At 51.6% G+C, this 25,814-nt stretch overlaps 1 protein-coding gene across 6 annotated transcripts; it reads right to left on the reverse strand.

Annotated features, from left to right (window-relative positions):
* Nucleotides 1–1,814: 1,814 nt before the first annotated feature.
* On the reverse strand, nucleotides 1,815–25,804 carry HPS4 (HPS4 biogenesis of lysosomal organelles complex 3 subunit 2). 6 transcript variants are annotated; one of them, XR_003516805.2, is made up of 15 exons: nucleotides 25,728–25,804; nucleotides 23,725–24,256; nucleotides 21,949–22,039; nucleotides 20,248–20,391; nucleotides 16,481–16,588; nucleotides 15,912–16,028; nucleotides 14,188–14,282; nucleotides 12,444–12,516; nucleotides 11,516–11,552; nucleotides 10,727–10,823; nucleotides 9,157–10,087; nucleotides 6,026–6,158; nucleotides 5,484–5,592; nucleotides 2,723–2,984; nucleotides 1,815–2,427 (listed from the first exon to the last, which is right to left on the reverse strand). XR_003516805.2 is itself a non-coding variant. In XM_027575322.2 (14 exons), exons 2-14 carry the CDS (start codon nucleotides 23,763–23,765, stop codon nucleotides 2,813–2,815), a joined length of 2,148 nt encoding a protein of 715 aa, XP_027431123.2. In that variant the 5' UTR covers nucleotides 23,766–24,256; nucleotides 25,728–25,804; the 3' UTR covers nucleotides 1,815–2,812. The 6 variants fall into 6 exon arrangements, 4 of the variants coding, with proteins under 4 accessions (XP_027431123.2, XP_027431126.2, XP_027431125.2 ...); XR_003516804.2 differs by having other exon boundaries at nucleotides 2,671–2,984; XM_027575322.2 differs by having other exon boundaries at nucleotides 1,815–2,984.
* Between the last annotated feature and the right edge of the window lie 10 nt (nucleotides 25,805–25,814).

The following is a 25,814-nucleotide window of genomic DNA, read 5'->3' on the forward strand; positions in this document are numbered from 1 at the left end:
CATACCCCTCCTCCATCCGAGGAGTTTCCTAAAACTGCAGGGGAAAGCTTCACAGGGGCGCATGCACCTCCTCCACAGGCCTCCCAGAGAAGCAGGCCGGGATGGGGCCGGGAAGGCTGTGGGCTTGAGGCCATTTGGGTGGCCGTCCACTTTCAGAGGAGAGCAGCCTGCATGGAAGCATCTGGGAGGCTGGGGTAAGAAGAGGGGCCAGGGCAGGGCCCAGAGGAGAGGAAGGGGGGCCCAGCTGGCCATTAACATCAGGCTCTGGAAGCCACAGGAAGAAAGCTGAGGGAGCACTCACAATATCTTGTTGTCCAGGCTGGCTTTCCCCAGTGGGCAACGGGGTAGCTAGATTCTGAGCCTGTAGCCTCATCCAGCATTTGGCTAAAGGGCCCCCTGTGCCAAAGCTGTAAGGAACCTAGTTTGGTGGATGGGATATTGGCATAAAAATGTCTTAATGAGTTCTCACTGTGTAACAAATGACCCCCAGACAGTGGCTCAGAACCACATGCATTTATTATGTCACACATTTTTGGAAGACTGGGAATTCGGAAGCACCTTAGCTTGACAGTCCTGGTTCAGTTTCTCATAAGGCTGCACTCATCTGAAGGCTCGACCGGGGCTGGAGCAAGAAGGCTCCCTCACATGGCTATGGGCAGGAGACCCTCACCACAAGGGCCTCTCCATGGGCTGCCTGAATGTCAGCTTCCCCCAAAGGAGGCAAACTGAGAGAGACGGAAGCCGCCACGTGTGGTGTAACCTGCTCTCAGAAGTCATACTGTTGTTTCTACCACGTTCTATTTGTTAAAAACAAATCACTAAGTATAGCCCCCACTCAAGGGAGGAGGTAGGTCCCTAATTTGTAGTGAAGAATTTGTGGATGTATTTTGAAATGACCATTGCGTGTGGGTCTTTGCATTCCGCTCTGTTGATCTCATGCTCTCCAGTGATTAAGACTTAATTTGGGGGTGAGGTCTGAAGAGGAAGCATGTGGCTGCCTAGAGCATGGATTCTCAGAAACAAAGGCATTTTGTGTTAAGAGTGTTTTTAGGCTCAATGGCAGTTCCGAGAAAGTAGATGGGGAAAGAGGTTTCTGAAAGCAGACCCAGTAAGATGTCTGTAGATGGCATGACATCTAGGAAAGGGCCCAGTCACAGCCAAGCAATTTTCTCGTGAAACAGATCTGGTTTGAAAGAGTCCTTGAACTCAGGCAGTTAGCTGAGCTGGGAGCGGGCAGATGAAAATGGGTTCTGGGCTCCAAATTCTGTCCCCGTTTCAACACATGGCAGGTTGTAATGTCAGAGCTCAAATCTGGGGACTTCAGGATTCTGGAGCCCTGGTGAGCAAAAGGAAAAGTTTGGCTGCTTAAAAATAACCCCACAACAGAAAAGGGCCGTGTTACGTGTCAGTTGTGGGACGGTTCCTTGACCGGGTGGCACAGAGGCTGGTACTGAATTTTTTCTTGGAGAACTTAGAGCATTAAGACAGTATGCAAGTAACCTAGCTTAGGGTATGACCCTCCTCCATCTGGGAAGATGACCCTCTTAGGCCAGCCAGTGGTGGGAGGAACCCCAGGGAGGAAAGGGAACTGGGCCTGGTATGCTGGGCCAGCCATGCTGAAGGTGGATCGGTGGCTGCAGGCTGTCATCCTCACGGACACACCAGTCTGTAGTGCATCCCTCCTTACCTGCCCACACCGGCTCAGGCACAGCGAAGAGAAAGGTGCCAAACACACACACACACACTCATAAAATATCTTAACCCTTACCTTAGCTTTGTCACTAGAGACGTTAGCATTACTCACAACTCAACAGCATTTTTGGCTGTTTTATTTTTAGCCCTTGGCAACTTGTTTCAAGAAAAAGACATTGTCGTCAACATGAGACACTGGTTCGTTAGGAAATTATTAACATTGCAGTTTTCAAATGGGGTCTCAGGTACTCCCAGTAAACAGTTAAGCCTCTGGTGAGTATTTCGTACAGTGATCCGCAGCACACTATCATACCCTGCCTGCCTCTAACATGGGCAGGAACACACGTGCACGCTGCGCCCTTTCACATAGCCGCCGCTGGGAAGCACAGCTTTGCTTTTGCCCCGGAAACTGGGGAAACTCCTCATTGAGGACACTCACCTAAGAGGGGCCAGCTGCACAGCCCACTTTCGGCACCCTGGGGCTCAGAGTTACCTCAAAGCCCCAGGCTCCCTTCCACGTTATCAAGATCTGCCCCCCCAACCCTCCGCCATGGGTGCTCCAAAGAACAGGCTCCTGGTTCTGAATATAGTTCCAGAAGAATGCAAACGAGGTGGTTTCGGCAACGCTGCCTGCCTCCCTGCATCGAGTGTCCGGACCGCTCGGGAGGACCGCTCTGAGGAACCCCCACTGGAGGTGTGGGAGCCCTGGTCCACCTGCGGACAACTTACATCCCCCTGTGGATGGAAGCAAACACCCATCTGAATGCTTGTGGTACCAGTTAAGGCCCCGAAGGGAAGAGCAGCAAGAAACGCTGGGTGCGTCAGATCCAGAGCAATAGGCCCACAACTTTGCCCTGCCCCTCTTCGGTATGACGTGGCCAGAGGAATAAAGCCCTTTACCGTGTAGCTCTGGACCTGCTGACCTAAACAACCACCCGCCCCAACCGCAGGCTACAAAAGGAGGTCACAAACACATACCATCACAGTTCCTGAAAGGGGGACTAGGCCAAGAAAGAGAAAACACAGGGACCTCTTCTGTTGCAGAAGGCAGAGCTCTCTTTGCTGGTGGTCGAGCTGCTAGTGCCCTCCCGGGGGGGTGAACCTCACGCCGTGGCCCGGCTCACAGCAGGTTCACGCCGTGCTTCAGCAGCTTCTGCTTGGCTTTGCCTGGGAGGCTGAAGGCGCTGTCCTGCGGGCTGGGGAAGCCGGAGCTCCGCGCGGCTGTGGCCAACTGCTGGAAGTAGGTCTCCTGGGCGGGGCTGCAACAGGCGTACACCGCGGTGGAGGCGTTCCTGGGGTGGGGGGGTGGGGAGAGATGACCATGGGGGAGGGGAGAGATGACCGTTCAGGGGAGAGTGAGATGACCGTGGGGGGAGAGGTGACCGTGGCGGGGGGGGAGAGATGACCATGGTGGGGAGAGAGATGACTGTGGTGGGGGGGGAGATGACCATCCTGTGCCGCCTGTGCAGGCCTCTGACCACAGGGACCTCGAGAGGCGCGCCACGGGGGCCCCGCAACTCTAACTGCCACGGGGTGTGTCTGCTGTGACTCAGGTTTCAGCGTCTGCACTTGAGGTCCAGGCCTTGGCACCCATCACCATCTCTCTTTCCTCTCCATTCACTGGATGCTGGGACAGTGTGCAGTGACTGCAGCCACAGAGTCCGAGGTGGGAACAGCCACAAGGCCGCATGGATGGCTGCACGTTGTGCTGACAGAACAGCAACTATGGCAAACGCTCTCACACGGCGGCAGTGTGACCCCAGGTGACAGACAGGGCCCTAGCTGACAGGTGGGGCTGGGTGGTGCCGCCAGGCTATTGTGGGGGACGGCTGGATAAGTGAAGGGAGTGTGGGCAGGGGGAGCGGGCTGTGACATAAAGCGACAGGAAACCTGTCACAGCAGCAGAGGGAGAGATGCGCGTCCCGTGCAAAGGAGGACCCACTAGGGAGGAAGCGACTCCAGGGCCAGGCAACCAGCTGGTTCCTTGATCCTGCCTGCCTCAGACTATTTCTCCACTGGGCCTCAGTTTCCTCAAACCTAGTAAGAGAGGGTGGAGTCAGGGACCACCAGGGTCCCCCTCACTGGGATCTCTGCGTCCAGGCAAGGAGGGAGGAGATTCCCATCCACCTCTAGCATCTCCCTCTGGGAGTGCAAGGGGCCAGAAGGGCCCCCCTGGCCTAGGTGTTTTGTGCCACTCCCTGGACCAGCAGGAGGAGTCACGCGTCAGTCATCCCAGCCACGGAGAGGGGGCGCCACGGCCTGGTGGTTACAAGCATGGAGCTGGGGTCCCACACCGGGGTGCTGATCCCAACCCTGTGGCTTCCTAGCTGCGTGCCCCTGGCTAAGTGACGCATCCTTAATCAGTCCCAGCTCTAAGTCCCACATCTGTAAAGTGAATAGGACAACAGCGAATCCCGTCCCTGAGATTTTTTTAAGAGACTAGATGAGTCAAATACATATAAATTGCTTACCATACGGTGAGGGGTTAAGACATGGTGGCCGCTGTTTCTATTACTATTAAAATAAGCCATGTATCCCAACACTAGGACCCTCTCCACCCCAAGGAAGGCGGAGTACCACAGGGCCACGAGGAGGTTGATGGATCACAGGCTGACATTTCACTTATTTCCATCCCTCCCAAAACAGACCGCCACACACCCTAGTGCAACTGGTCCCAAAGCCGTGACTGGACACGTTCATCTAGGTCGCCGGCCTGGGGCAGCTCGGACTTAAAGCCGGAAAAGGCACATTTTCATGGAAAGATACACTGAAGTATTGGCTGGAGATGGTCCTGGGCGGCAGAGACGCCCGAAACCCCATGTGCAGGGCATTGGCACGGCATCGCCATGATGGCCAAGGCCCCAGTGCATGTCTGTGGGAGTCCAGAGCCCACACCCCTCCCTCTCGACCGCCCTACCCTGCCCCCTTGAGCTGGAAACGAGCGGACAGAATGTGTACTTCAGAGTCAGAGAGACATGGGTTCAAATCCTGCCCCTTAATCAGACTGTGACCCTGAGGGAGGCCACTTATCCTGTTTCTGCCTCAGTATCCTCATCTGTACCACAAGGACAAAAAATAATGCACTTGTCCAAATCATTCCAAGGACTGAGTGGAATAACAAACACAGAGCACACCCTCCCCTCCTGACCCTCTAACTTGCCTTATTTTCTCCTACCGGTTTCATAAGAGAAGCATGTAGGAAGAAAAAGTAGGATTCAGTTGGTTAAATATTATAAAGTACAATACTGATTTATAAATCTGTACCTACTGACACAGAGATGCTTAGGATATATAAAAGAGTGAAAAAAAGAACTTGTAAAACAGTACATTAGGGTGATCCTGTTTTCTAGAAGAAAAACAAAATAACTAAAATAGTAACAATCTCTATTTTCTAAGGAAAGAAGAAAACCCCACAACAACACCAAAACCTGGAGTAAGAGACACCAGACTAACCCGTGGGTATCTTTTGGGTGTGTGACGGGTGAGGGGAGGCAAACATTTTACTTCCTCGATTCGGGCCAGTCTGACCATTTCTGTGAGCACGCGACCCAAGTTAGCAGACAGCAACGGCATTCAGGCATCGCTTCTGACAGTAGACAGAAGCCCTCTGTCCCGTGAGAGGAGGTGACGGTGGGTGGGCAGGGGAATGGATAAAAGGAGGCCTTAAAGAGAAGCACTGGAATGTTCTTCATTTCGTTATGAATAAGGCTGTGGCCCAGACCCCCGGGAAGGCGGCTCTGGGTGCAGGACTTCAGGAGTAACCCAGGGCAGGGGCGGGGGGGGACACTCACCTGACAGTCATCTCGTACAGTGCAGGCAGGTGGGCAAAGTCCGAGTGCATGAGGCTGATGGCCTGTAGGAAGCGGCGGTCCTGGGGGGTGGCCACCTGTGGCAGGTTTGCTTCCGGAAGAGGACACAGAAGTTGTGGGTAGTGGACTCCTCCCCCGCTCTCCCCACCCCCAGCACTATGAACAGGGAGAGCAGGGGGCTCAGGGCCATGAGTGCCATCAGCTTCCACCATGAGACAGAGAATGAGCAGCACCGGCGTCTGCCCATGAATACCAAAATCTCGAGGCAGACCTTATCACAGATATTTGAACATGTGTGTGCTTCTCTCAAAATGTTGGAGAAACAACCAAAAAAAGACAAATGAGTAAGGAAGTGTTTGCCAGTCGAATTCTAAACTCAGTGGGAGCTGGCTCCCAAGCGAGAAAGCAGCATCCTAACTGTAGTCCACAACTCTGGGCACAGCACCAACCCCGGGGGCGCCGGCCCCGAGTCCTCACCCCCACTCCTGTCTGGAGGCACCCGGGCCCCATGCGCCTCTCCTTACCAGTCAGCACGTTCTGAATGCGGTCATAATGCGTGAAGTTGTACGTCCTTCTGGGGGAGGCAGCCACGTCTTTGGGTAGCGTCTCCTTCAGGTGGACCTCCAGCCCGTTCAGGGACGCCAGGCTACTGCAGTACTGCAAAGGGACGGCACAGTTAACCTCAGCAGACCAGTGCTTAGGAAATAATGACCCAAATATTATCCGAGTGGCCACCTGATGTAGCAGAAAGGACTCTGGTGTTTTTACCTGCTTTTAGAGAAATACTAACTCATGCCCTTATGTTCTTTTTTTTAAGATTTACTTATTTGAGAGAGAGAGAGAGAGAGAAGGAGCAAACGTGGGGGGTGGAGGGGTAGAGGGAGAGAGAATCTTAAGCAGGCTCCACATCCAGTGTGGAACCCCACACGGGACTCAATCTCACAACCCTGAGATCATGACCTGAGCCAAAATCAAGAGTCGGACACTCAACCAACTGAGCCACCCGGGCGCCGCTCCCACCCTTATGTTCTAATGCTTTCTTAAAATGTAGAAAAATCAGAAAGTAGAGGTGAACAGAAAAGCTGAGAAGGAAGAAAGCTAAGTTCTGATTTCTGGATCCATAGGTAACATATTACTGGAACACAGCCACTACGTTTATTTACATATTGTCTATGGTTGTGACTATACTACAAGAGCGGAGCCGGGTAAGTGTACAAAGCTGAAAATACGCACCAGGTGTTCCTTTACATTAAAAGTGTGCCAACCCCTGATATACACTAGCACACACATGACCCCTCACAACAGCCCCAGGAGACATGAAGCTGGGCTAATTCCTGGATCCTCCAGCTTCTAGTCAGTAGTAAAGCAAATGGCTTGAATGTCAGTGTGTGCCATAATGTGCGGAAGAAATGATGCAGTAACACACCTTCTCCCAAAGCACCAGTTTCACGGCGGAGGGGTGCATTTTCATGAAGTACTTTACACTAATACCCTGGCACTACCCTCAGGCCTCATCTACTGCACACGGACAGCTCCAAGTCCTACTGTAGCAATGAATAACTGATCTGATCCCTGTATCTGAAGGTCAGTAAGATCATCTTGGGTTTTGAGTAGGAAACTATCAGTGGCTCTATGCTGCCCCCTGGTGTGAGCGTACTGTTTTCTCGGACCCACTGGCAACCTCTCCTGGCTGCTCCCCTCACCCACCCCCTTCCACCCAGCTCTCCGTCCCCACCCTCAGACAACATAAAGAGGTGGCAGTTCACCCACCGAAAGACAAGATGGCAAATGACACGAGGGTCCCTTGGTGGTGTACAATATGATCATGGAGCCCTTTCAAAGTGGTGGGGGAGCTCACTGACCTATCTGAATTGTGGTTTACCATGCTGCAGAGGACCTGCTTTTCTTGACAGCAGGAGAAGGGAAATCAGGTCAAGTATTTTGTATGCAGTTCCAGGACAAAAAGGCAATAAAAGATCTCTCCCAATTATAAAACAGACAGCCTTTGGGCCTGATCAATAAAGCCCGCTCTCAAACCAGCAAGCTGATCAAAGTTAGTTACTCCCGACTCTTCAGAAAAGAGTTTTTCTTTTTCATTACACTGCATCTCTTTCCTGGGGCCCGTCCCACACCAAACCCTCCTTTGCATGAAAGCCCAGGGAGGCGCTGTGTCAGGACAGGAGCCCTGCATGACAAACCAAGGCCAGTCACTCCAGGGTCAGATCAGTGGGGGAACAGACAGGAGGGGGCGGGGAGAAAAGGAACAAGCCAGGGTTCTGGACCCTCTGTTTTGTCTTCTTCCTGGTAAAACGGGAGTTACAGTGCCTACCCCCAGTGCTGCGCTCAGGCTTGGCTGAAATAGTAGACGTCAAGGCTTTAGTATCCACTGAATGCAGACTACGTTTTAATTTACTTCCTTCCTCAGGAGCAGCCTATGCTATTTTTTTTTTCTTTTTCTTTCTTTTGGGTGGGGCGGGGGGAGGTAAAGATAGCATATCCAACTTCATTGCATCCAAACGCTGTGCCTTCAAAATAACCTGTCTGCAGCTTGGGGCGAAGCGGAAGAAGCCCCAAGTACCAAGGCATCGTCAGGGAGACAAGAGACAGAGCACCGGAGCACCGCGGGCCCCGGGGTGCTGGCGGAAGGGGGAGCGTAAGTCCCTCACAGCTGCGGTGAAGGAGCTGCAGGAAGCAACGCAACCACCACTGGGTGCTGTGTGGACTGTGGAAAGGGGAGATTAGCCAGCAGGCCAGGAGAGGGGCAGCCTCTTGCCTGGGGCTCAGCGCAGAGGAAGCTGCCTCCCCTCCTCTGAGCTCCAAGGTGACCGAGCCTGAGCCCTGCATGCTAATAAGATTGCCTTAGAATAATACAGATTTAAGAACAGAAACAAGGCAAGCCCCAGGACACCATGTGCCCTGCAGCTATTTCAACCTCCTGTTCTTCCTGCTACCACTTCCCTGCCAACCAGGCGAGGCTGTTACTATAGCAACTGGAGCTCCAGTGTGGGCCTAGGCTTCGAGCAGGCCAGTTCACGGCCCCGAGTGCGGAAGGGGCTGGAATGCTTTATGAGGAGCCTTCTGGAGCCCGTTAGCATTTCAGATGTCCCAGGCCCGCTAGGAAGGGGCTACAGATCACCACGGTTCAGTGGAGGGAAAGCACAGCCTTCTGGGATACTCCCCACCTGGGCTGTGACTCGGGCAGAGTACAGACTCCAGCCCACACAGAACCTACAGCCGCCGAGGCTGGGAAGGGAGGCCACTGGAGGTGGTGGTGGTGGCGGCGGCACCACCCTGGCCGTGCTCCCCGTCTTCACCTGTGTGATGGTGCTCGCGCTGCACCTGAAGGGCAGGGCCCCATCAGCACCCCGACGCTGCTGAGGGGGAGGCCAGAGCATCCCCGCCCTGCGCTCTGTGAAAACGGAAGAAGTGGGAAAGGGCCAGGCAACTGACTTTGTGGGACACCTCTGCCCCCAGCACTGTGCGCCGCACTGGACTCACTCACCCCCACCCAAGCCAGGCCGTAGGCACGACCGTCATCCACACGTGGAAAGCAGGTGGGATGGCCCACAAGGTCCTGCAGCCCTGCACGGTGCAGCTGGGGGGGAACCTGCCCTGCTCCTCCCCGCCCCCGGGAGTCAGGTCTGCACACACTCACCACCTCCTCGATGGCAGCATCGTCACCCAGCAGCGGCTCCTCAGCGAGCAGGGACAGCACCAGCCCGTTAACACTGTGAGTGTAGAGGTTTGTTGGCACGAGGCCCACACAGGATGCTGGGGTTGACCTTGGGGCACTTCCGTGTGCGGAGGGACCGTAGTTGTCCTGAGACTCTGCCAAGTCTGAGCCGCCAGGTGCTGAGCAGCTGTCGTGCACCCCAACACGCTGCTCCACGCCCTGGTCTGCCACAGGCAGTGTGGTTCCTCCCTGCCTCAAGTCTGAGCAAGGCCATGACCGAGGCCTGCTCATCCTTCTGGGGAGGTGGTCTTCCCTGGGAAAGGGGGCTAGGCTGCTGTCCTCTGGGAGGTCATCATGCTGTTCCAGGGCTCCATTCTGGCTGAGCATCTCAGGAGTGGACGGAGAAAGGAGGCTGCTGATGGCCATGGCCACGACCGCGGGCGGGGCGTCAGGTGGCTCAGGTTCCCGGTCGCCAGAGTCCCTGACAAATTCCTCAAAGGCGGGACCGCCACCATCTGGGGTGCCCATATTCGAGAGGGCAAAATAACCTGAGGCTGTTGCCGTTTCCTGAGCTTTTGGAATGTGGATGGCAGACAAGTCTGGCTCCTCCTCCCCCAAGGGCATACGAAGTTCCTTCGCCAGGGAGTAGCCAAGACCAGGACCCTCGTCCCTGGCAGGGCTGTGCAGTTCTGCAGGCTTGACATTCTCCACATCACGGCCAGGCAAGAGCCCGTTCTCCCCCTTGCCATCTGGCCATGCTACGTCAGGACATGCAGACTCGGGAGTGGCTGCCCGCATCCAGGCCGTGGATTCCACGTGGCCAGTGGCGCTGTCTGTCGGGGCAGCGGAGCTCCAAGGGTGTGGATGCTGCTGGGCTGAGCACTCCTGGATTCTGGCCGGCGCTGTAGCAGGGCTGACAAACAAGGCAGACATGAGGGAGGGGCGCCCGGCCAAATGCAGGGCAGGTGCCCTTCCCTGGAGAACACTAAAGAACCGCTTCCCTAAAAAGCAGGGCCACTGGTGACAAGTGGGTGCCCGAGGCCACAGAGCTGAAGAGGCCTTGGTGGTCAAACCACAGGAGTAAAAGGAAGGCACTGTCTGGCGCTCCGGGCTTCACATGGTGCTACCCGATCACCTGCTGGAGACAGCAGGGCCCCACTGTGTGAGAGCCAGCCCCACGTGCAGGTCTGCTCTGAGTCAGGGCCTGGACCGGATACTATATGTACACTATTTCCAGTTTTGACACCGAGCCCATAAAGTAGGTTATCACTGGGTCTCTTTTACAGACGAAAACGCTAAGGCTCTGGCAGGGAATGGACTTGCCCAAGGTCACACAGATGAGAGGTGACAGATCTGGGACTTGAAACCCATAGCCGTCTCACGATGCCAGGCACCTGTTATCTACATGCTCGAGTCCCAGATGCCCCTTCCATGGCAGAGCATGGGGAATATGGCATACGGAAGGCTGGGATGTCCAGGGGCTTGTGTGCATACACCCACGTGAGGGAGTCCCTCCAGTACAGTCTACCAGGAACCCCTGTGGCTCCAGTACCTAGTTGCCTGCTCCCTCGGGAACTCTTGGAGACTGGTGGCCTCCTCTTCGGTCAGGAACACAGGCATGATCCGGACATTTGGGGGGAGCGCCGCTTCTGGAATCACAAAGCAACATGGACAGGGCTCAGCCCTGGGCTGGGGAAGATGGGAGGGGCAGTCACTGCACTTCAGGGGGACGCATCCAACCCAAATGCCTGCTCAGAGGAGCGCTCTGACATGCTCCTCAGCCCAGAACAAAAGACACAAACCCATAGCTACCGTTCTCGTGCCCAGCAAGGAAGGAGCCCTCACGGGCAGCTTTACTCCTCACTGTGGAGGAAAGTGACTTTTGGGGGGAAGAAAATCTAGTGGCACATAAAAAAAACAGATAAAAGCTGGAAAAAGCACTTCCAACTGACAACAGGGATCTGTTCTACCTTGGGCTTCAAAATAAAACAAAATAACCATCTCGGGGACACCTCCACATCCTGCAGAAGGTCTTTCTGGCCGCTGCCATTTATCTTAGCCCCTCCTAACCAGGATCCCCTGGACCTAGTTTAAGCAGCCTTGTAACAATGAGGGAGGGAGCATATGAAAACAAGGATTTAGAAGGTACGTCTAAAATCATGAGCCTTACGATCAGGATTCTGATGGCTAACTTTGTTCTTAAAGCTCTCGTCTGTTCTCCTAATCTATGAACAGATGAGATGACCCATGGGACTGCTTGGCCTCTCCCATGACTTGTGTAGGGGACAGGCAGCATAAAAGACCGCGTTCTCAAGATGCAGCGAGGCACCTTGCCACTCACCCCGTTCCTGCGGGCCACCCCCTCCTGCAGGTCTTCTCTGCAAATAAACACACACAGAAGTTGGCGCCGGGGACCGCTTTCTCCTCCCAACCCAATCATGACTGCGCCGGGCCATCTGTTTGGGAAACTTAGCCAGGCCCAGAATGTTGGCCCCCTCCGCATGCCAGCAGCAAAGCAGATGGAACAGAAGCTCCCCCGAGCTGCTTGCTCACCACCACGGCCGGGATCAGGCAAGAACCTGCACCCTGCACAAGCAGCAGCTTCCCCCCCAAATGCGCATCAGGCTTCACGCTCTGATTGCTGTTTCCCTCCTCTGGGAAGGAAAGCGAGGATTCCTGTTAACCTTTTATGCCTCTGGAGAACACATCTGTCACCATATCCCTGCACCTGCCACAGCCCTGGTGTGGAACGTACCAGCTCAACAGGTATGTGAATGCCCTGTGACCCTCGTGATAAAGGATCTGACCTAAACCAAAGGCTATGCAAGAGCTCTCTGGCTTATTCTGATTCACAATCAAGGTGACAATCCTAATTTTCTCCCAAATTAGTAATTTTCTCAAAAGAGCTTTCCAGACAGTTCAACCAAAGGTTCTAAAATAAGCCACCAAAACAAAAACCAAAAACTCTTCTAGCCAGCATGGCTTGCACTCCTATGAAATGATGTGGCCTTCTTTCTTTTTTTTTAGGAGCTTTTTAAAAAACTCATATTTCAAGTTATATAATTTTACTCTATATAAATCCCCCCCCCAAAAAATCACATAATTCCCTCACCCACAAGCTAATACTGTTAATCTGAGGCATATTTTCCTTTAAGTTTATGCATTTTAAAAAATACTTTGAAATCACATTATATAAAATTCTATTTTTTTGCTTAAAAACAGACACTCTGGACAAAGTGTCCCAGCCGGGAGAGGGGGCTTTACAATACCTGGTGCTGAGATGCAGCTGGGCGAATCAGGACCTTGGCCGTGAGGGAGGGTGGGAGCTGGGTACTAACAATCCTAGGTCATAGGAACAAAAACACCATAAGACAAAATACATCATAGGACTCTGAATTGGAAAGATTCCTAACACCCTAACTGGTGAGGATCTTGGCGGGGGGGGGGGGGGGGGGGGGGGGGGGCACCTGGGTGGCTCAGTAGGTTAAGCGTCTGCCTTCGGCTCAGGTCATGACCCCAGGGTCCTGAGATTGAGCCCTCTCTTGGGCTCCCTGCTCTGCTCTCCCTCTCAAATCAATAAAATATTTAAAAAAAAAAAGATCTTGGGGACACAGCCGGTGGGAGTTTCAACTGGCAAAGCCCTTTATGGAGGGCACTCTGGGCATTCCTACCGAACTTCAAAAAATGTCCAAACCCTCTGACCTGCCTTGTACCAAGATGCATGCTGAAGTGTACTGATTATCAAAAAAATGGCAAAATCATTACAGAAATGGGTAAACCCCACAAATGCCCATCAAACAGAGAGTAATTAAGGAAATCATGGCACAGCCTTAACACCAAAAGGTGTGCGGTGATTCTAAGAATGAAGGAGACCAGCATGGACTGACAGAGAAATCTCTACTGTACACGCTGAGGAGCCCTATGATCCCATTTATGGATGTGGCAAAAATAAACAGAAGCAATGTCCACTGATGTGCCGGAAACACAGGGAAAAGCAAAGGACGTGCCTCCACCTGCTAACAGTGAGTCTGGGCTCAGAAGAACTTGGGAACTGCCCTCTGTGTGTTTCTGTCTTGGTTCGGTTTTTGGTTTTTTGTTTTTCACAATGAGACCCTGTTCACACATTAGGTGTATGAGAATTTGACATGAGAAAAGGAGGAAAACATCATGCTTGATGCCATGCCACCGGTGAGCCTAGAGGCACCACGAGCAGGTTCCAAACCGTCATCATGAGCAAAGGGGAAAGACATGATGGTGTGCTGTGCCGAGGGCCACTGGGAAGTAGTGGGTCCTTCTCTGTTGGCCCTCTCATTTCGTTCTTTCCTGGTAGAGAAAACTCAGCAAGCAACCAGCCTGGGGTCACAGGGCCGGGAAGGTGAGGCCAGGACTGGAAACCCAGCCCATCAGGCCCCCAGAACTTCTCCAGTCACACATTCATCCAGTCATCAGTAAGCTCTGGATGCAAACAGCAGCCCCCCAGGAGGAGAGCTGCCTTGGACTACGCGTGGAGGGGCCCTGAGGGCAGGCATCGGGCTCGCTCCGATGCCCTCCAACTACGTGAAGAGGTGTGCTGAGATCTCAGAGGCCAGCCGGGCGATGGACCCAGCCGAGAGGCTGGCAGGAGCCCGAGCAGAAGCAGGTACGGCCGCTCTGCAAGGCTGGCGACAGCCAAGTGCCCCGGAGCCCCAGGCAGCAGGAGGGGCCCGCGGCAGGCTTCCACACCCCTTTACCTACGGTGCTGGCCGCTGACGACCTGGGGATGCCCCATGCTGAGACTTACGTGGACCTCTCCAAAACTGCCTTTTATATTCCTAACCCTTTTCTGGACATAATTTCTAATTTCCCGGCTTTGCTGAAAGACAGGTATGTCCCCTACGTCAAATCTAAACGACCTGATATTTGCCAAAGCAGCCTTCTTGGAACTGGCCAGAGACAGAGCTCCCCACGGGTGACCTGGTGGTGGCCTGGCTGATCAGTTCTGCATTACAGGGAGAGGGGTCTGGTGTTACTCACAGTCCCTTATAGAGGATGCAGCCGGCTAGAATGTGAGGTGAACGCTGGCAGGCCTGCAGAATGAGGGCTGCCTTCAGCAACAACAGGGGTTCCACCTGTGCAGGGCGAGAAGCACAGCCACAAGTGAGCATGCTCACCACCAGCCAAGCTGGGAAGGAGGGGAGGCTTTACAGAATGGAGGGACAGATGCTAAGCCAAAACCGGGGAAAAGGAGAAGGTGCCATGTGGGAAGATCTGTGTCACATCATGGGTCTGCATTCCACCTCTCTATACCCAGAACTGCAGACGATGCAAAATGCCAAGTTCTTGGAATGGGGCAGCTTCTGCCGAAGCAGGAAGGTATGGCAAATGTGGCCTATGGCCGCTCACAGGGGGCAAGGTAGGTCTCCGCTCAGGAGACCCTGACTCGATGCTGAGACCGGGAGGCAGCGGACGGGAGAGCCTACCCCTCAAACACAGGCCACGGCGCCAGGTAAAACCAAATGCCCCTTCCGCTCCCCTCCCTCCGGAGCACAAGCCCCACTGCCACAGAGCTAGCTGGCTTCGTGTGGCCTCATAACTCTGTCCTGTAACAGCAATGAAAACATCGCGGTCTCTCACTCGGAGAAATACTCCTCAGCTTCAGGAGATGCTGTAAGGAGTCAGTTGCCTACAAGTCCCTAAAAATACCAGAGAAGGATCTGAACCCGGTCAGGAGTCACCAGCAGTGACTAAAAGCCTCCTTCCTGTTTCCTGCTGGCAGCTAGAACCCACGACGCCATCGCCATCACAGTTCCGTGGCAATGGAGCAAGTTCTGGAGCTGACGCTCCTCTCTCACATCCTCGAGACAGTGCCCGGGCCCAGCCAGCCATTCGGCAAAGCTCTGGGGCCCACTTCGAACATTTCTCCCAACCAGAGCCAGAAAAACCCGCCCCCATTTCTGGCCGGAGTCGGGTTCTGTGAAGGCAGAGTCACGACGCCACATCCCTTTTGAAGGGTCCCTCTCAGCTCCTGCAATGAGACACGCCGCACAGCCCACACATCTCCTTGGGGGCTGGGGGCGCAGGCGCTCGCTTCTTAAGGGGGCACAGCCTCGCGTCTCCCTCTGGCCCTTGACAATGAGGATGTGATGTTCACCAGGATCAAGGCCATGGAGCAACGGGCAGTCAGGCCAGCCATATAAGCAGCTGACACATCACTGAACGCCGGTGGCCAATGGAACGGCTCCTGAGCACTCTCTCCCAGACAGAGAGATCTTGTTTTTAAAATGTTACCACTGGGCATTTTTGATGTTGAGAACACAAGGCAATCGTAGAATATCCTTATCAAGAGAGACGGGGGGCGCCTGGGTGGCTCAGTTGGTTAAGCAACTGCCTTCGGCTCAGGTCATGATCCTGGAGTCCCAGGATCGAGTCCCGCATCGGGCTCCCTGCTCAGCGGGGAGTCTGCTTCTCCCTCTGACCTTCCCCTCTCTCATGTACTCTCTCTCTCTCAAATAAATAAACAAAATCTTTAAAAAAAAGAGAGAGACGGGGACCCTCAGATGCCAGAGTTCTACACTTCTGGGACACTAACGAAATAACACTCCCCTCTACGGAGTATTTACTTCATGCCCTTTCAAGCACTGTCTCACTATACTGTCTATCAACAGTTGTGGGAGAGGGCACTGTGACGGCAGTGTGTGGGTCTGGGAAGCGGGCTCTGTTCCTTTACATGAAATGGGTACAGGGGATGAGGGTGTTACTTGAGTTCGGTCCAGGTTCCAGAGGGAACTGAATATCTTGTGCAGATCACTGGTGTTCTTCAGAATCTGTTCAATGAAGGTGTCCCATTCAGCGCGGAGGTCTTCCTGAGAGCGGTTCTAAAACGGGAACCACCTGAGGTCAGCGTCTGAGATTCCGTAAGACACACCCTTTGGCAAGCCTCCCTACTTCTGCAAAACTCGTTCCTCACACAGGAAACTGGCCAGAAGGCAGGGCCCACTTTAAACCTCCTTTAAACACGAGACCCCCACCTGCCGCCCCCTGAGAACTCAGCCACCACAGACCCGGCGCACGTGCAGGGGACGGGTTGCCACCCGTCTCTTGCCACCTGCTCTTTCCAACAGTCCCAGGGAGGAGGACATGGGGACAGACATTTGCAGTGGATGTGACCTACACTGCTGGGGAACAAAGGCATCTGAAGGGGGCTCCAAGGCCCCTTGACCTTGTTGGTAGACATGCTGTATTTACACCAAGTGTAACAGCCCCTAGAGTAATGCTGTGTTCTGGCAACATCAGATTTACTGAAAACTCCTCGCTACTATCTCCATACCTTATAAGCCAGAGAAACAGGTCCATTGTAAAAATTAAAGACTCCAATGAGCTGATCCAGAAATTGCTTGCAGCTAACGTCAGGGAGCTCCACAGCACAGCCCAGGACCTGGAAAGAGGGAAACCAGAAGACGGGCATTTTCCTTTGCTTTGAGCCCAAGCCTGAAAGCCCGGCACCCGGGGCTCTGCAGAGCTTGAATTCACTGACTCACCGATGGGTCTACCCCAGGCTCACATCGTCCAGCCCAGCTGGTCTCCAAGACAACAAGTACTTTTTGTATCTACTCATGTTGTCTCACCTGGAATGCCCTCCTTTCTCCTATTTGTCCACAGCTCTCCCGTCCCCTTGGTGCCTGCTACAGATTCCAGCACCTTCGTGGTGCCCATTCTGATCACTCTAACGGATGCTGATGTCTTTTCTGAGCCCTTACATTATCAGGACTGTTATCTGGGCACTGGATGCTTAATGTGGGTTTCACTACAAGCACTGGACGGGACTCTGACCAATTCATGAATGGCACTCTTGTCTCCCCGGCTGGGTCAAGTGCTTCGGGGAGGGAACTGACTGATCATCACACTGTTCTAGAGCCCCGGAATACTGCTACATGTGCTCAGTCAGAAAGGAATCTGGCTGTATGTGTAAAGAGCCTGAAGAAAGTTTGTATTCTTTGACTCAGTGACTCCACCTGTAGGAAACACCAGAAACTTAAAGCAACAAAAAAACCCTGGCAGAAAACAGACGCATTCCCTCTGAATGGAGGCTCCCCACCGGGGCCAGGATCTTTGTTTTGTTCACTGATGTAATCCACAGCCTGGCACACAGTCAGTGCTTACCTCTTCCCTGATTAATCTATAGACTGAATGTAACTCTAATCATCATCTGCCATCTTTCCTTCAAAAACTGACATGTTGATTCTACAAGGGAAACTTACAAAGGACCTAAAATACCCGAAGTTGTCTTGGAAAAGTGTAAAGCTGGAGGACTTAGACTATCCGATTTCAAGACAGTGCAGTACTTGGATGGGATCTTCTAATAGATCGATGGAAAAGAGGAGAGCCCAGAAACAGACCCCCCCCCAACCGCCACCACCACTGCAGTGGTCATCTGATCGTCAACAAAGGAGTCAAGGGAATCCAAGCGGGAGAGTTTTTTCAACCATGGTGCTGGAACCACTGGATATCCATAGGGAAAAAGAGAACCTTTGACCTCTATTTCACACCACGCACAAATATTAATCCAAGATGGGTTACAGACTTAAGTTTAAAAGCTAAAACTATGAAGCTTGCCCAAAAAGTGGCAGGATGTCTTCTCCAACAGGGTAGGGAATGATTTCAGACAGGATACAGAGAGGGCAATAACCACAAAGGATAAAACTGGCAAATTAGACTTCATTAAAATGAAAACATTCTGGGGGTGCATGCGATTCTTGATCTCCAGATCATGAGTTTGAGTCCCATGTTGGGTATAGAGAATACTTAAATAAATAAACTTAGAAAAAAATTAAAATGTTCCACTCATCAAAAGACATCACTAAGAAAATTGACAGGCGGGGCACCTGGGTGGCTCAGTCTTTAAGCGTCTGCCTTCAGCTCAGGTCATGATCCCAGGGTCCTGGGATCAAGCCCCACATCGGGCTCCCTGCTCCATGGGAAGCCTGCTTCTCCCTCTCCCTCTCCCCCTGCTGTGTTTCCTCCCTCGCTGTGTCTCTATCAAATAAATAAATAAAATCTTAAAAAAAAAAAGAAAGAAAGAAATCTTGAGTGTACCACCAGTTTGTGGCATGCCACAAACTGGGAGAAAATACCTTTAAAATATGTATCTGACAGGGGCACCTGGGTGGCTCGGATGGTTAAGCATTTGCCTTCGGTTCAGGTCATGATCTCTAGGTCCTGGGATTGAGCCCCATGTCGGGATCTCTGCTCAGTGGGGAGTCTGCTTCTCCTCTCCCTCTGCTTCTCCCCCTGCTTATGCTCTGTCTCTCTCTCTCAAATGAAGAAATAAAATCTTTTAAAAAAATTAAAATATATCTCTGACAAACAGCTGATATCCAGGATACAGAAAAAACTCACAAGACTAAGTAAAGAAAAAAAACCTAATTTTAAAAAATGGGCAGAAAAGCTTTGGACAGACACTTCTTGAAGAGAGACAGACCAGTGGCCATTAATATCCTTAGTCATTAGGGAAATGTAAATGCAAACCACAATGTGATATCACTACACACCCAGCAGAATGGCTCAAACTGGACAGACAGACAGCATGTGTTGACAAGGACGTGGAAGAACTGGAATTCTCACACATGGTAGGAGTGCAAAATGGTAAAACTGCTTGGGGAAAAGGTCTGGCAGTTTCTCATGAAATGAACACACACCTACCCTGTAACCTCGCAAATCTATACCTTAGATATTTACCCAGGATAAATGAAATGTCATATCTACAACAAGACACGTCTAGAAATGCTCCCAGAGGCCTTATTCTTAATTGCCCCTAACTAGACACGGTTCACATACCTAGAAAAGGGAGAGAGAGTAAGTAGACCGGTAGATCCAGACAACGGACATTCAGGCAATGCTGGTGAACAATGAAAAGGAAGGAATTGCAGATACACACCCCAAGAGGTCACAAGCACGACAGAAGCCTGCGGAGAGGAATACTACATGTACTATTTCACTCCTGTGACTTCTAGAACAGGCAAAACTCATCTGTGGTGGGAAAAAATCAGAATGATGGTTGCCTGGGATTCAGGAATGAGAATTAACAGGATGTCGGGGAGCTGCCCAAAGTGATGCTAATATTCTGTATCTTGATGGCCCTCTGTCACACGGAGTGTAATTTGTCCATATGCATTAAGTGGTACACTCAAGATTTGTGTGTTTCAGTGTATGTAACTCTTACCCCCAAAGGAAAAAAAGCACAAACCACTACTGAACTCTAATTAATGTTATGCACAATGAGGTACTGGGGGCGGCAGAGTGGGGGGACCGGGGGAGGCGTATACTGGTGTGTGCAATTTTGGCAAGCATTAAAATAAAAACTGGATTGCCAGAAGATGAAGGGATGGAGAGATGTGATAAAGTGACTGTAATAAATAATATATATAATAAAATGGTAACTGTAGAACCTAGGAAGTCTTAATGAGTGTTTACTGTAAAATTCCTTCAGTGGTTTGGTACGTGAGAAAATGGTCATCATAAAACGTTGGCAGGCATACCCACAAAGCTGAATATACCACCTCACACTTAAGCATCCTTTCAGATGCTAGAAATAGAAACTAGAAATCAGTTTTAAATAAATGTAGGCATGGGACAATAGGACCCTAGTGTATATGGTGCCATCAACCGTAAAGAAGTAGTTTTCATTATTTTTTTAAGGTTCTTTGAAACCTAACATCTATATATCAACATCTTCGAGTTTCTGGGTCATTGCCCTGTAAGTGTGGAGAGTACAGGGGAGAAAAAACAGAGGTTGAAAACTTGACCTGCATCACAGGGCAGAAAGAATTTCCACAGGCTGGCTGAAGTCTCTCAAAGGCAACGAGAAAGCAGCCATGTGCAACACAGAACAAGTTAGAAATATTCTGGAGAGCACTTGGTTATGGTGGCACCTGCAGAGAAGGACAGAGGAAGCGTGGACAGTCCCGCACGCAGGCCCTGCGGGTGCAGAGGGGTCCCAGGCTCCACAGCACCTTCGAGACACAGCACTCATCACCAAGACAGATGATTCACGGTGGAGGCGACCCTGGCGGCACGGGTTCTGTCTGGTCAACTTACCCAAAGGTACTCTCCATCCACCTTTACGGCGAACTTCAGCTTCCGCAGACGGACGAGGGTAGGAGCAGAGGCGGAGAGGTCCAAGATACAGCGCACCACGCCCGCAATCTGGCTACAGAGCAACTCCTGCTGGTCCAGCAGGGTCTGTGGGGAAGCAGAAAAGTCCAGAGGGGAAGCTGAAACTGTCAAACCCGTGCAGCATCCCTTGAAGGAGGGGCTGAGGCCACAGCAGACAGCAGACTGCAGCCGGCAGGGCAGATCCAGGCTGCTGCCTGGTTTCACATGGCCCGGGAGCTGAGCGTGGTTTTCATAGTTAAGGGTGGTAATAGCAACAACAAAGAAGAAAGTGTGATGTCGACCCTCCGTGGCTGGCAAGGCCTCAATATTGACTCCTGGGCCCTTGTCAGGCAAAGTCTGCGGCCCGTGAGTGGGTAGCAGCAGGAGCCTTTGGTCCCTATTCAGATCCCTTGCAGAGTGGCCAGAGTAGCCTAGATTCATCCCAGCTACCCAAGTGGGAGCATGATCATGTGAACAAATACACAGACCTCCTAATCGGTCTTAGCATTAACTAACCTGTGGGGCAGCCAGACATCTTATAATGCAAAAGAAAAGGTACACACCCCCAGGAAGAAGTCTTGTTTAAGAGAACCGAACTTGAACGTAATTGAGGCTCTAGATCTTACTACTAGTGTAAAGGAACTACAAGGGAAGGAAGATCTGAAACTACACGGCCTTGAAGTGATCAGGCCAATCCAGAATGTGGGACCTTCTGACATTCTACTGCACAAATGCCCTGGCTTCTTCGGTAATTCTGTGGTGTAGTGGGGAAAGGGGCTGGGTAGGTGGGTGAGGAGTGGTACACAATAAAAGAGACTTAAAACACAAAAGAAGCAATGGAATGTGTGGACCTTGTTTGGATCATGACTAGAAGTGGGGGGGGGGGCGGTGAGGAGGGAAGGAGGGCTGGAGAAATGGAAGGAGCAAGGTCTGATTAAGTAACCTCTAAGACAGGAAGGCAAAATTTGAATACAGATAGTATCACATGATATTAAGGAATTATTTTTACTAATTAACTGGTTCATGAGGGCTTGTGATACTCCTCTCCTCCCTGCTTTTGTATACCTTTGAATAAAAGTGTTTTAGGGGGTGCTTGGGTGGCTAAGTCGGTTGAGCATCTGACTCTTGGCTTCAGCTCGGGTCACAATCTCGGGATTGCGGCACAGAGCCCCAGGTTGGGCTCTAAGCTCAGCAGAGAGTCTGCTTGAGATTCTCTCTCTCTCTCTGCCCTTCCCCCAACACACACGCGCTCTCTCTCAAATAAATAAATCTTTAAAAAAAAAAGTGTCTCAAGAAAAATTAATTTTAAAAAATTTAAAAATTTAAAAAAGTGTTTCACTTTTAATTTAAAAATGTTAATTGAAAAAAGTGTTTTTGCTGATGAAAACCCGGGAGCAAGGGGAGGCAGACAGAAATACAGGATGGTAGCAGAGAGCTAGAGAGGATGGAAGTGCTGAGCTGTCTGGGGTTTTCAAGACCAGAACAACAAGAAATAGTACAACTAAGGATAAGAGGGTAGAAATGTCAAATGCCTGGGTGATGCAAAGAACACTGTCCCAATGTCAATGCTATACTTTTGAAAAGCCACCACTTGGAGGCTGTAGGGACTCCACCCCCGGAAGAGTAACCCACTGGGGTGCTTACCTGAGGAGGGTAGAAGTAACAAATACCAGCTCTGGTTGGATCTCCTTCTTCCTTTACCTTTGAACCATCATAAAGGAAAAAATAATTCCACCTGGCAAGAGAACAGAACGGAACCATGTTTCCTTTCATCCAGGGATCAAGGCATTTGAAAACACAGCTTCCTCTTTCCCAGCGTGAGAAGGGTTCATTACTCAGTATTTGAGAAGCCTTCTGGTGGCCCCAGGGAAGAAAGAACCCAGTAGCTACAAATAGATAAGAAAAACCATTTTGCAAGGGCCTTCCAGTCAAACTAAAAATATACCTCAATCCAGCCATCAGGCCGTCTGGCCGAAAGACCGAAGAGTAGCTGGAGGAGAAACAGAGCACCCAGGGCCATCTCTTGAGACGCGGACCCTTAACCATATAACCACAGGGTTTGGGATGCTGTCTTTTAAGGCTCTGATAATAAAATAGTTAGGGGATGTCTTAGCTGCCCACTTCACAACTGCTGGGCACAAATATCTCCGGAAATATCCCTTGGATCAGAAATTCATGCCTTCATTTAACGAACAGTAAATTAGGCCTGATGGTGTGCTCTCCCTCTGCCAGACCTGGGGCCGTGGCCATCAAACGGAGACAGTAAACATACAGTTTCAATGCAGGATAGGGAGTCTATAATGGGAAAACAGGGCTCATGAGAGTTCACAGTGGAGCCCTGAACCCCTCTCTGCCTGGCAAAACCCTAACAGTATGTTAAGAATAACTCTGACACGACCCTTCATCAAACTTCTGATTTCCTCCACGCAAAGGAATCTCTCTTCTCAATTCCCATAACCCTCCGTTCTTCGCAAAGGACTCTGTCTACTCTGCAACATAACCATAATTAACCTGTTTAAGACACACAAAGCAGAATCCCCAAAGGCTGGGACTGGGTTTTACCTCTCTGAAAGCACACCCATCAGGCTAGAGCAGAAGGAGGAGGAGCTGTGACCACTCTGTCACCCGCACTCTTCTGGCTGGATCTACACCCTCGCCCTACACCCTCCCCGGCTCCCACCTTCTCTTCCGGATGACAACTGGGAACTCTGTTTCTAGTGCAGGGCAAGTCAGACCAGAAAGCCTCAAAAACGTGTCAACCCCAATCAGAAACCCCAATGCCGGGCCCCCGTTTACCCGCTCCTTGTGTTCTCTGGGTGAAAGCACCCTCACTAAGGCACACAAAAGAAAACCAGGGTGTCATTTTGAACAACTCCATCTTTGTGCCTTCTGCGCACATAACCGATCACCGAGTCCTGCTCATTCTATTTAAACCATGCCTTTTGCTTTCATTCCTCAATGAAGGTTTGCTGAAGCAATTGACAAGAGAGGCTTAACCCAGTTGGGGTTGAGAGGAAACTGAGTTTAGGCAGATGTTGTATAATACCCTTCAAGAAGCGGACTGGCCAAACCTCTTCCAGTGGTGTGGCTCCACTAGAAATGTGCAGCCATTTCTTGTCTCTTACCAATGAAGGCTACAGCGCCCACACCGTCATCAAAGCTGACTGTGTGACCCGGCCATGGCCATCTTTTCTGCAATCTACCAGCAATGCCCGAATGCTCCAACAATGCAAGGTCACAACCCGGCAGCTCTGGAAAGAAGTGGCTCACATGCTTGATTTGCCTGCTTGGAGAAAAAAATGCCTTCCCACCCCTCCCCCTTAATAAAATCAAGACAGCCTGGCTGGGGATTTTCAGTTAATCCAAAACATGGGTCCAGCAGCCTGGCAGGAAGTAAGCCACACAAGCCTTGCTACTCACCAGGAGGCTGACGTCAGCTCTGTCGAGGTAGTGGTGGCCATTTACTTGCCTGTCGCCCTCATTCTATTTATTTGGGTTTTCTTGTCTGGTATCGCTTCTTGCACCCCAGCAGCAACTATTCCTTTGTGTCCCGGATCCAGGAAGTCCAGGCGTGAAAGGTTTAAATGTTTTCAGCCACAACTGTCACCTGCTTGGTTTTCATTCAGCATGAAAGTGCTACTTCCTTCCCCGCAGGCTCTTTGGTGCCCTGAATACCTCCACACGTCTTAGAACTCTGGGAGAGAGTATATCATAAAGCAAGAGAATTCTACCAGAAAAGTCAAATCCACTAAGCTGGTTCCATGAGCATCAGCATTCTGGCTCTCTGCAGAACAACTTCTTCAAAAAGCTCCTGGCCAGGAATGCCCAGTCGGGGAGATGCATGCTGAAGGCGGTGTTCCGAAGAGATTCCTAGCTTGTCTGGGTTCAAAGCCGTTCTGAAGATTCTTTTCAACTTTGTGAAGCTTCCCGTTCAAATATCAGTGCCTTGGTCCTAAAATAAACCACAAAGAATAGATCATTTCAGAAACCCATGAGAGAGCATGTGACCCAGCAGGGTTAGGCAAATGGTATACTTCACAAAGAGTCTTCTAGAAAGTTGCAAATTGTGTTTCAGAAGAAAAAAAGAGAGTGCAGCAGGACTTCAGAGCAAGTTCCTCTGTCTCTTTGAACAGTTATGCCTCACAGAAGATAAAATTAAATAACTAGTGTGAAAAAGCTCCGTGTGCCAAAGACAGCTATACAAATAAGGCGGCTGTTGCAGTAATAATGGAACCCAAATTAAGGAACTGTCACCTTGACAGCTCAAAAGTAATCTGAACATGAATTCCAGAGCTGGGCAAGTTTTCAAAATAGGAGTTTAACAAGTGGCTTTCAAGAGCCAAGAGAAGAGATGATTAAGTATCATGGAATTTCACAGTCAGAAAGGACCCTGACATCATTCACTCTAATACTTATCTCTTGCACTCTTTAAAAATTACCTGGTCTTTGGCTTACTCCCTCCAGACACACAGGCAACTCATAGTGTTAACTTTATCCTTCCACCAAGCTAAAACTGGTCTCCCGGTAACCTCCCCAAACTGGTCTGGATAACCCTCCAGGAAAACGAAACAGGGTTTAATTTTTCCACAAGAAAACCCCTTGGTCCCTCCAGAACTGTATTTCTCTTGTGACTTTATCCAAGCTTCATGTCCCAGAGACAGGGTTTCAAATGCTTGCTCACCATCTTTCATCCTCCTGGGAATACAATAGCTTTTTAAAGCTCCTTTCCTAGAGAGAATTACCTAGAGAGGACCCCACTGACTCTTTGAGGACTGTAAAATCTCTATCTTTTCTCAGCTTTAGATATCTTGAGGTGAACCCTCTCTGGGGCCATACTCATGGGACTCCTGTGGAGGGGCGTGGAAGCTACTGGAATCAAGGACAGCAGCCTGAAACCCTCTATCCCTCCTTCCCAGAAGACTGGGCCCTACACGGCCAAGGTCCAAGCTCTTATCTCTGAAAGGTCCAGAAGAGATCCATAATGTCCCTGGGGTAGGGCAGGTGCTGGGATGTGACCACAGAAGGCTCGGGCAGCCTGGGAAGTTGCAATAACGATCCAAGGGAGCCAAGAAGTGGCCGGCAATGGCTTAGAGGCAGGACGGTGGCGGTGTAGGAAGTGGCCTCAGTGAGTCAGCGGGCCAGGAAAGGGGGTGCTAACCACTGCGATCCGAATCGGGCTAAGCGCAATGGGAGGTATCTGGCCTCAGCTCCTGGGAATTTGTGGGCAAAGGTGTGTGGGGGGGGTCAATGCCGGCGATCGCCGCGCGGAGGGGACCGCCAAGAGGCGCTCTCGGCCACGGTCCCGGCGCTCAGTGTCCCCGCGCCGCCCACCCGCCGGAGTAGCCCGGGAGCCCAGCGCTCCGGGCTCGGACCCCACAGTGTGGGCGGCAGCGGGGCGCCAGCGGATCCCTCCCGGTACCTACGCGCGCGGCGGAGAGGCCCCAAGGTCACGCGCCGCCAGCGCCTATCGCCCCTACAGTTCTCCGAGCGCCGGCGCGTGGTGATGACGT

Source organism: Zalophus californianus, chromosome 14 (assembly GCF_009762305.2).
Source record: "Zalophus californianus isolate mZalCal1 chromosome 14, mZalCal1.pri.v2, whole genome shotgun sequence".
Classification (NCBI taxonomy): domain Eukaryota; kingdom Metazoa; phylum Chordata; class Mammalia; order Carnivora; family Otariidae; genus Zalophus; species Zalophus californianus.

What these genes read in the sequence shown, in the direction of transcription:
- HPS4 (XM_027575322.2), bottom strand. Translation starts at nt 23,765, where the DNA reads ATGGCCACCACTACCTCGACAGAGCTGACGTCAGCCTCCTG. An exon ending in GTTACTTCTACCCTCCTCAG is followed by an intron (nt 20,392 to 21,948) that starts GTAAGCACCCCA and finishes GCTTCCCCACAG; the next exon opens with ACCCTGCTGGACCAGCAGGA. An exon ending in GGAACCTGGACCGAACTCAA is followed by an intron (nt 14,283 to 15,911) that starts GTAACACCCTCA and finishes CGCCCTGCACAG; the next exon opens with GTGGAACCCCTGTTGTTGCT.